General features: G+C 39.9%; 1 protein-coding gene across 2 annotated transcripts in view; it reads right to left on the bottom strand.

Annotated features, from left to right (window-relative positions):
* Positions 1-2,603: 2,603 nt before the first annotated feature.
* The window catches only part of plppr2b (phospholipid phosphatase related 2b), a 43,801-nt gene continuing 35,387 nt past the window's right edge, over positions 2,604-11,017 (bottom strand). Inside the window, exons 4-8 of one of the 2 annotated variants that reach the window (XM_063884809.1) lie at positions 8,404-8,524; positions 7,606-7,856; positions 6,754-6,930; positions 5,912-6,058; positions 2,604-4,931 (exon numbers count right to left, since the gene is read on the bottom strand). In XM_063884809.1, coding sequence (XP_063740879.1) covers positions 4,899-4,931; positions 5,912-6,058; positions 6,754-6,930; positions 7,606-7,856; positions 8,404-8,524 — 729 coding nt within the window. In that variant the 3' untranslated portion in view covers positions 2,604-4,898. The remainder of the gene's footprint in view (positions 4,932-5,911; positions 6,059-6,753; positions 6,931-7,605; positions 7,857-8,403; positions 8,525-11,017) is intronic. The other variant, XM_063884808.1, reaches the window with a different exon arrangement.

Below are 11,017 nucleotides of genomic sequence, written 5' to 3'. Positions count from 1 at the left end.
GTCTTTTTTAATTTAATAATCAAACCCAATGATTTTAATTATCTTACTTTTAGTCTTCAGTCCCAACAATGCTGACTTGAGCGACACTCTTTTAAATAATTTATCTGACCTATAACATTTTAGGCAGGTTCCTTTAAAGTCACACGTAGGCTTGCAACCTTTTCATATACTGTATGCAGGAGTTGTTCCTACACCTTTAAACAGATGATTTATCTTTTTAATAGGTGGTTGTTGCCTTAAACCAGATGCTGGCATACATGAACATCACAGTTTGTCATGTCCCTACTTTTCATTTAAATTTGGCAGCAATTAAAGTAACTTATGTGAAGGCGACCTAAGCAAATACAAATCACTTCAGTTCCAGAGTGATTGCTCTGAATGTTAAAGTATCAAACAACTATGACTAAAATATTAAATCACTTTAAGGGGGCAGCATTTATAATTAAAAAGCTCACTTGTACAGTAAACTCAGATTTAGGCAAACATTGTATAAATCACTAAAAAGAGTTTCTCATTCATACCCAGCCTGTTCAATGCACTGACATGTCATTTTCTAAAATATATTGTTTTCCCAACGTGAAGCTTTGACAGAGAATTACTCATGTCCAAAACACTGATTTAACTGTCACCAGGCATTAGAATAACTCACATAAATTATTAAATTAAGCAGTTTTGCACTCTGACGCAGAACTTTCAAATGTCAGTGATTCATACTTTAACTGAAGTGGATGCTGTGTGCTGCCCGGTAGTCAGTTTGGGAGGATTGGAAATGGGGTAGCTGGCAATCAGAACTGAGAAACTGTGTGTGTGTCAGTGTTAACAAGAGAGACAAATAGGACACACAAATAGGAACACAGAGAGAGAGAGAGAGAGAGAGAGAGAGAGAGAGAGAGAGAGAGAGAGAGAGAGAGAGAGAGAGAGAGAGAGAGAGAGAGAGAGAGAAGCAGGTGCATCACTAATGGCTTTTTAAAAAGGTTACAGCGTAGAGCTCTTATTTTCTAATGGGGCTCCGGCTGTGCTTGAGAAGCAATTTCCGGAAAAGATAATGTTGTCGAGAGAGTGCAGAGAGTTGTCTGCTTGAGTGTGTGTGTGTGTGTGTGTGTGTGTGTGTGTGTGTGTGTGTGTGTGTGTGTGTGTGTGTGTGTGTGTGTGTGTGTGTGTGTGTGTGTGTGTGTGTGTGTGTGTGTGCATTGTCATTAACGAGACTGACAAACACAAACTCAGAGGAACACAAAGAGGGGGCGGAGACACACTGGGGCAATTAAAAGAGAGAGAGAGACAGAAATTGCCTCTGTCTACATTTCAAAGTAATTGTGCCATTACATTACATTTATTAGCTTGATGACTAATGTCTAATGTGGGCCAGCGGAGGTCTCGTGTGAAAAAAACATTTTAAAATACTCTATTCTGTTTTAGCATATTTTTACATTCCTAATGGGCCATTTAGTTTCATAAATATTAAAATTGGGGAATTGTATAAAGCCTCTCTCAGGTTCCCCGGTTTCAGGTTAGCACGGTCAGCAGTGCCACCTGGTGTCCACTGCACCTTACTACAACTCAGCCCTAAACATGTCTGCAGTGTGTATCTCCTGGAGTAAATCCACAGTCCTTGTTATACGTTGTGTAGTAGCCCAACTTGTTCAGAGTTGCTCTCCATCACCACATTTGAACTGAAAATAAATAATTATCTTAGACAGAACAAATGATACGTACTGATTACGTGATACGTGAGTACATTGTACATCCAGACATTATCTCTTAGAAGAATGACCACTGAGGGGCAGTACATTCCCATTAGTGTGTCTCAGTGCCTGATAATAGTTTGTTCACGTTGAAGAAGTTAAATCAACTATACATACATAAATAGTACATTTGCTCCAATTTTCTGAATGTACTTTGTATTGTAAGTATATAAAGAGGTTAAAGCTTCTATATTTTAATCTTTCAAAACCTCAAGTCACAGCTTCAGCCTGTATAATTCTTCCAGTAGGTAGTAACATCTGATGGAAAGCAAACTCCAGGTGTGAATAGGACAATTAATGCTGGATTAAGTCCATGCTTCACAATGTCGTGACTTACTGGGACACACACTTGTGATTTCATTTATTATGGTTAATTAGAAATCTGATCAGGTTGAGGTAGGCCGTAGCTTTGACGGGATAATATGAGGTCACACATCTCCATCTACCAATAACAATGATAAAGGTGTATTTGTGCCGCTTTAGGGCCACCAAAGCTAACATGAGTATCATGAAGATGTCCCTTAATTTCAATTTATACATGCCCACACAGTCCTGAGAAGAGGTCGAATCATCAGATTAATTTATAACTCCTGCGTGGGTGTTCACAGAGCCGATCGTTAATGTTATTGGTTACATCTGTGCTTTTCCTTCTGTGACAAACGGTGTACTGCTCTTGGTTTATTTCTCCCAAAATGTATTTTATACTAACATTCAATGTGCGTGGCTACTGCACATCAATGATTTGATGTAACTGCAAAAACCGATGCGCCTGCCCTGACAGAAAAGTTATATTCTTAATGATGTGTGCTAGGAATTACAACAAATTAAGTGAGAAGTGTAACTCAGGCAGCAATGTGTGGTAATCATATTTTATTTTGGTAAATAAATACAAAACATGGACATTCTAACATGAAAATAACATTAGTTCGACAGTTATGGTGTTCTCTATATCTGTTCCGTTGTATACAAAAAATTCGGACTGAAAAGTTTCAATGAAGGTGATCTCGGAGCTATAATGAGCACCTTCTGCTATAACAGGCATTGTTAGTATGCCTTGGCAGGAATCCTTTGAAGGCCCGCAGTTACACACGACCACCAGTGTGTAATTATAGCAGCTACTTTTGACAGTTTAACTTTAGAAAACAGATTGCCAAATTAACAGCTATGCTGCCATACAATGTGCTCATTATAAACATACACAGAAATCCGAATCAACAGGCGTACATCACACACACACACACACACACACACACACACACACACACACACACACACACACACACACACACACACACACACACACACACACACACACACACACACACACACACACACACACACACACACACACACACACACACACACACACTTAATGAGACCATAGCAATTTCTTCTTTATATAGCTCTTTGCGTACTCTTCTACTAGAATAACATGTCTGCAGTGTTCTCCTGTGCCAAACACACCAGTTGTAGTGTTCTAGATCTTACACACTTCTACATCACGCTACATTCCTGCTTATGGCCAGGCAACTACACACGTTCCTACAAGACAGCCTCGGATAGTTTCACATTGTTCACATAATTCAAACGTAATGAAAAAGTAGTATATACTGTGTAAAGAAACCTATATACTGTACAAAACTTTACAAAATTCAGAAGTCTTACACAGTGGTCTGTGCCATTGGTATCCTAAAGTAATTGTGATGAAAGGATGGTGGACTGAAGCAGGAAATAACTGGACAGTGCAGATGGATAAATGGCAGCATCAACAACTCATTTTGAAATATTTTTAAAAACATTACATTTGAAAAGTAAAGGAAGCAAATACAATACCATTAACATACTGGTCATTTAAAAGGTATAAAAATTACACATATGAAGGTGGTATAGGAAAAACAATGTGTGACATCTATGCAAAATGCACTGCTGTGTTTCCAGTGCTTGGTACTGCTCTGATCGACTTGGCTAGAGTTAAATGTGGTATTAGGTTATTTTATGGCCGAGTCCTTTCAGAGGCAACTCAATGCTTAGCATTCTCTCTGACTAATGTGTGGTCTGCATTGTTTGCTTTGATCCTCAATCGAGGCGGGGGGAAAAAAGCGGGTCTAGTCGAGTAATGCCCTTCTGTAATATGCAATAGAAATGCGGCATTACACAAACAAAGAACCCCACAAAAGAAAAAGTCAAATGATAAAACCTTCCACTTTTTTTCGCAGCATGAACGTACAACCTACAGACATTTAGAAGCACACGCCTGAAGAGTAAGTAGATAAAAGAAATTTGGAGAGTTGATCTAGTCCAGTTCACTTCAGGGATGAAATAACTGATGTGGTATCACAAGCACAGCTCTAGTGTGTATAAATCTCTCTTCTGTCACTTCACACAATATACAGCAAGAGATCAAACCTAAATCCCCCTATAACAAATAAGATACAACACAGTTTACTGAACACTAAATTGGTTCAACTGTGCCATAATTTACAAAGGTGCTTTCCTCTTTAATTGCGTCTTTTGTTATTTTTGAGGACAGAAATAAAAATCTATACCATAATACTCAACAGTACCTGCATTTTGATTCCATCAAGGTCTTTTTTATTTATTTTTTGTCCTGTTTTCCACTGTATTGTCCTGAGCGTTGCAAAGTAGACTGATGAGGGCGATCCAGCGGTGATTGGACTTTTCTTCTATCCCCAAACCGTCAGTTTTTTATTTGATTTATCAAGTCATCACCAGCCAACAGTCTTTAGAGTCACTGTCGGGCCTTTGTGGAAACCAGGACAAGGAGTTAGAACACAGTATTGCTTCAACAGCTCTGGCTTTGGTGATTCTTTCATTGGGTCTTCAACACCTGAAAGAAATAGGAGGCCATTGTGGAGGACAAACAGGACAAACTGGACAGAAGGACATGGATCTGTCAACGATTGGTCCTTAGCGGATGACAGGTTTCAGCCATGTGCATGTGTCACTGTTCTGCCTCCTGTGATTGGTGGACCTTCAGACCTGCGTAGATTTGACTCGTCTGAGAGGATGTCGTCCTTCGGGGTGGGCAGGGCAGGGAGGGGGGCATTCAGTGGGTAGGTCTAGACTGCGCTGGTGAGGCAACGTCGAGACGGGAGGAGCACATCGGGAGGGGTTGGGGACGGGATTGGCTGATGGTCATGTGATCTCAGAATACGGTAGCCCTGGAGCCTAACAGGAGGGGAAAGGACAGAGAGAGGATGAGGAGATAAAGAAGCAAAGAGTATAATATAGTTTAAAACATGTGGGAAGTTAAAAACTTGAGGGAAAAGAGCAGATCAACTTTACTTGACTGAGACAGCGAGACACAAGAATACAAAATGATGATGTCTAGACAAGAGCTAGTAAACAGCAGAGATAACAGAAGGAAAGAACATTCGGATACAATTGAAAACAACCAAGGTTATCACCAAGGACAAAAAAGATGTAAAGGCTGAAACACATTCAAAAACAAGACTGAAGGCCTACAGCCATGCTAGCAACTCTAAAATGGTCAAGTTATTCACAGTGATGCTTTGAGTAAATGTTCATTTTAACATGACATCTTATATATGCATCACTAAACACAAAGAATATGTGTTTCTGATGGGATTGGGATTAGTTTCTAGTATTTTATTTTAATTGAATACATTCTGACTTTAGGAGGGCACTAGAAAGAATGAACAAAGTGATTACAATGCATCCAGAGGGGGATATGAATGTCTGTCAAAATATTTCACTCAAAACCTTTAGTTGATGTTTGTTTGTTTTGAAAACATGAGTGGGGATTAAATATTATATGCTAATACATTTCTTTTTGAAATCTTGAATGTAATGCAATTATACCCCCACTGTTCCAGTAAAAAAATAAATTATACAAAACCTTGAATTATTAACTACATGGTTCATTTACAATGTTTGTGTTTTTATAAATGTTTGAATATATAAAGCCAAAAACGTTTGGAAAGTTAAAGATTTATTGGCTGTAGATCCTGTCAATGTTGGCTTTTTAATTTTCCAAGAGCTTTTTGATTGTTCCCTCCTGACCCCTATGGTGAAACATGATTATCTAATCATCATCAGATGTGCAACAGCTGTGTGGCCTACATAACATATATAAATAGATATCTATTTAATCAATGTTTCTCCATCAAGCTTTCCCCACCCCTTACCTGGAGGCCACTTAACTTTTCGAGTGGACTCTCCACGCGGGGCAGGCTGAGAAGAGGAATGCTGATCGGGGGCTCTGGACGCTGATGTGGTGGAGGACTCGGCATCGATATTTGGGTTTGCTCGAAATTGTTGATCACACATGACACCTGATGGAGAGCATAGGAAAGAGACAATAGAAAAAAGGTAGTGAGAGATTCACTCCACTGCACTTTGCAGATGGATGTTCTAGTACCTGAAATGCCTGGATTGTGCCAGGGAACATATACTGAAGAGGAAACTCACAGAAAAGTTGTATAAAAAAAAAAGGCAAATCATTAAGTATGGGAGGAGGCTTGGAAAGAAAGGGATGAACCAAAGTGAGAGTTTTGATCTTTAAAGTTAACATCAACCCTAGAAGTTTTGCCAGAAAATTGATTGAGGCTGAGAATTACTCTGTTTAAATCATAAGAGAATATAAAGAGAACCATAAAGATCCAGATCAGTCCATTCACATTCATTGCTGTGATAGTGTGTGTGATTCCTCCATCACACAGGCAGCAGGGCTCTTTCAAGCTCGCCTTATTCATCAGTTCATCCTCCCACCATCTCTCCTGCACCCACATCACACCAACACACTGCTCTCTCTCTGCATTCTTCCCTACTCTCTCCGTCGTCATACTATCCTGCCATACAAGGACAGTAACTATATCAAATTTAGCAAAAGTAAAGTATGGTCTGCTTTTCTATCATAAACAAATGATGTCACAGAAAGGGTTATCTTAATGAAAACAGTATGATAGGTTGGCGTCCATTTCTTTTTTCTACCCTGCTTTCCCTCTTCACATCTCCCCCCTCTCCTTACCAGGAAGGCAGCGATGGCCCCTCCGGTGACAAACCCAGCCAGGACATCGTTCCAGTGGTTTCTGTGTTCAGTCACCCTCACCACCCCCACCAGCACAGCCAGGGACAGCAGCACCAGGCACAGGGTGGGCTTAGTCAGACGGGTCCCTTTGGTCCGGAACACCAGGGTCACATACATCTGGAAGACATCAAATGAAATAATGACTAATAAAATAAAAGAATATCATATTATTTTTTCACTGTGAGCTGAACCATCTTTGCTTCATGTCTTCAATCAGCTAGCTGAGATAATTCAAAAGGGAAACGGCTCGAAGAAGCCACCAGAGGCCGCAATCTGCAGTGATCCACAGCAGCTGAAGTGTTTGAGGAGAGGTACAAACGAAAGCAACATCAAAACCACTGCCATGTTTGGGTAAATGCTTTTTATAAAATGACAGGAACATGGTACTGCAATCAAAGGAAGAACAAAGGCTCTATGCAGCGGTAATTAAATAAATGATGTAATAATAGACTCACATGCACGTCTTACCCCTAATACATTTCTTCATCAGTTGAGGAATCAGTCATAAGAAAAGCCTTTGGGCGGTGTTGTTGTGCTTCAATTCCATATAATTTTAGTTACGTTTTTTAAATGTATTTCTTCAAATATTGATCTAAGAAGGTATTTATTCATGAACCATTAAGAAACCCTACATTACAGCTTGTAAACGTTTCAATATTATAAATCATAACCAAAACGTATTTGACGTCTTCTATAGTGAAATCTTAGCATAAAAAGTATGCCTATTGTCATCAACATACATGGCATCATCCTTTATCCCCTGTCACCCAAAGCCCCCTCAATGTCCCCTACCACTGTATAGATGGCTGAGTAAAAGCTGAGCGCTGCGTCTTTAGAGGGGAAGGATTTGCGGGCAGATGCAACCAAGTAAGGGTTTCCTGTGCAGGCTCTGCGCTCTGCGATGTAATGCAGCGGAGACTGGCAGCCCAGAGCTGTGTAGTTTGGCTTGCAGGCAGACAGGAAGTGAGGGGTCTGGTTTCCTGTCACCACTTGGCCTGCATTGGCAAAGATGGTGGTGGTGAAGAGGCCGAAGGAGTAGACACCTGTGTAAAACGGAAAAGAAGAGAGAGAGACAAAGTTAGAAAGTGGCTGGGTATGTGTGTGTGTGTGTGTGTGTGTGTGTGTGTGTGTGTGTGTGTGTGTGTGTGTGTGTGTGTGTGTGTGTGTGTGTGTGTGTGTGTGTGTGTGTAAGCTCAAAATAAAAGAAACAATGAGACTGATCACAGTCAGAAACAAGAACTAAAGTAAAAATATGAATTGTACGCTGACTGCAAACTGTGTGGGAGTGAAAGGCCAGACAGACATAGCCTTTGCTGTTTTGCTTCATATCTAGAGTCCATCACTTTAAAAGATTCATAACTTAGATAAATACAGGCTACAGAGATGAGGAAAAGGATCACAGTACATCAACAGAGGAGAACATGAAGAAGGGTAAATTAATCCAGAGGAGACCTCACTAAGGACATGAGCTGTTTTTGGCTGTAGGATAGAGGAGGACTGATGCTAGTCTAAATCAGCCTTGGACCCTGGGTAAAGAGGCTCTATTTAGTCAGAACTAAAGAGGCTCTGATCTTTAGGACTATGACTGACCCAGAAAACGTACGATCCTTCGGAGGAGAGGGTTGAAGTAACAGCAATCAGCGGTCACTATGGTCTTCTCCTGAGCTCCCTCTGTCTTCACAAAGAAACTGGTCACTTCCCCGATCAGAATCTGGGACAGAAAGAGAGATAAAGAGAAACCACAGTTATGTTGTGTCAAACAGAAAGCTAAAACTGTGTGGTTAAGGATTAATCAGCCTCACTGAATATTCTGTCAGTTAAATATGGTGCGCAGCAAAATTATTCATGAGTGTTCCTCCCTCAGCCTTGCAACGATTACATTTCTCCTTGGCCAGTCTGCTTTATATTTGCCTCACCATTTGGCTGATTTTATGCTGCTTTAGTAAATCCCAGCATTAACACCTCCCATTCACTCATCAGTGGGAGTTTGTCGACCTCATGTCTCATAGCCCTTCTATCTCTCCATTTCTGTATTTTTTTTCCACTTCTACTGCAGGTCCATAAAACCATGACAACACATTGATTAATAATTTCATGCAGTTTAATAGCCGAACATTGGGTTGCAATAAAACATAAATTAAACACATCTTGTACTATTTTCATGACATATTCTCAATGTATGATTAATGTTCTAACCTCACCCAGATGACACGTCAATAAAACTTCCATATATTTTTTATTATTATAGCCTTAACACATTTTGAGCACCCATTTATAGAGGACATCCCAAAAGCCTCTGGCAGCCCTTTTCGAAAGCCCTTTTAAGAGTTTAAAAAGCATGTCAAATCAGCAGGACGTTGATCTCTTTTGACATGGGAATGAATCTACTAAACACATTTCTGGACACCCTTACACCCTGCATACTGAATCTGTCTGATCATAGGACCCCTGCTGATAGTAGCATGGACAGATGTAGGTTACATGCTCATACAATATGGATGGCTCGGAGCTAGGAGCGTGGGACAACCCTAATGAAGCAAAACTCACTGTACTCAGTGTGACAGCTGAAGGCTGAGGTTTACACTAGCACTGATATGGAAGAACCACCAATGGAGTGTTCAAGCGGAGTTGCGTGGCTCGTGTGTCAACATAAATTATGTCTTTGGAGTATGACGCAACCTGAGTGCTGAAAAGCTTTACTGAAGTTGTGTGTGTTGGTGAACAAGACATCTTTTCAAGGAGTCCACCACTCCCAGGGCGTCAGAAATCAACGCTTGTGGATTGGGCATCCTCAAACCGACCTGAAATCTATGTGAAGATACCACATACAGGTCATCATGGTGAAGCAAGGGACAAAATGTAACAAGTAAAGATGAGATTCAGGGTTTCGCTTTATATTGGACGTGTGACTGTTTTTGCAGTGCGCTGTTCAACTTTAAGTTTCTGCATATATTCACAGTTTCACCTTGTACAAGTTCTTGCACTCTAGAAAGTCTAATAGGCCGGTGCATTGAATCTTTAGCTCTGCAATAGAGGCACATTGAAATGTGGTTCTTTTGTACAGAGTGAAAACTTCACCTGCTAAGTTAATGCTCACAAGCCATATTCTGCCCACACTTCAAACTAAAGAGTGGTTTGGTTTGCACAAAGTATTCTGATAATTGTGCTACAAGTAATGTTGCTATATTTGACATACTTTCAAGATGGAGGAGTAGCAGACCATCATAAGAGCAGTCGGACATTGTTTTTATTTGATCTTATTAGTTGTAAACTTATTTAAAATAAAGAATAATAATGTTCTTTTAAAGACATCATATAATGTCATGTAAGAATCTGCTTAAATACTCTGCTCACAGAGAAAAAACAAGTTGGACTTTGCTTTATTTATTCCTGCAAGGAGATTTGTGTGTTGGGTCATAAATCATTATTATCCCTGGAGTTAGTGAAGGTTTGGATCCTTGCTACGGGCACTTTGGCAGAGCTCGTGGACGGCGAGGATTAGACAGCTGGATTATTTGCAGCACATTTTTACCCCCTGGCTGCACTCAAATCACACCACTACCCATAAAAATGACTCCAAACAGCCACCAACTGTACAACTGAAAAAATGAAAAATAGCTAAATGAATGGGTATCAGGTTTGAATGTATACTAATGTAAAGTTGTAAAAGCTTGCAAGTTGTATGTTGTTCAAACTATAATCAAACTACAACAGTTTCTTTTAACCACCTTCTGTAAGGACAATACATAATGAAAGTCAGTATAAAGCTCTATAGGAACAACAACACAACAGCACATAAATGAGACTTGTGTTTTTACCAGTCCACAATTATAGTGTACATTAAGAATCGTTTTCATCCTTCCATGTTTGACAAATGTGTGTTCATTCATCTTTCTTGCAACATCACCAGAGTGTGATATGGCCACTATCAGTTGCAAACTCCAGCACTGAAAAGTGAAGCCTATGTCTACTGGCCTTTAACCTGAATTCTCTCTAATAGAAAGCAGGAGGTGACTCAACCGGACCAAATGTAAACAGTATAACTCTTTAAAAAATAACCCTACTACTATCTAGATTTATTTCCTCAGTGAACATTTCCCTGTGAGTTCAGAGTCTAAGTCTAGTCCAAAGTCTCCTTCAAAAAAACATGATGTTCATTTTGTAAATTAGGAGCTCAATTATTTTAAAATGGACAATAAAGCAG

Source organism: Eleginops maclovinus, chromosome 5 (genome assembly GCF_036324505.1).
Source record: "Eleginops maclovinus isolate JMC-PN-2008 ecotype Puerto Natales chromosome 5, JC_Emac_rtc_rv5, whole genome shotgun sequence".
Lineage (NCBI taxonomy): Eukaryota > Metazoa > Chordata > Actinopteri > Perciformes > Eleginopidae > Eleginops > Eleginops maclovinus.
This window is presented reverse-complemented; position numbering and strand designations above follow the sequence as displayed.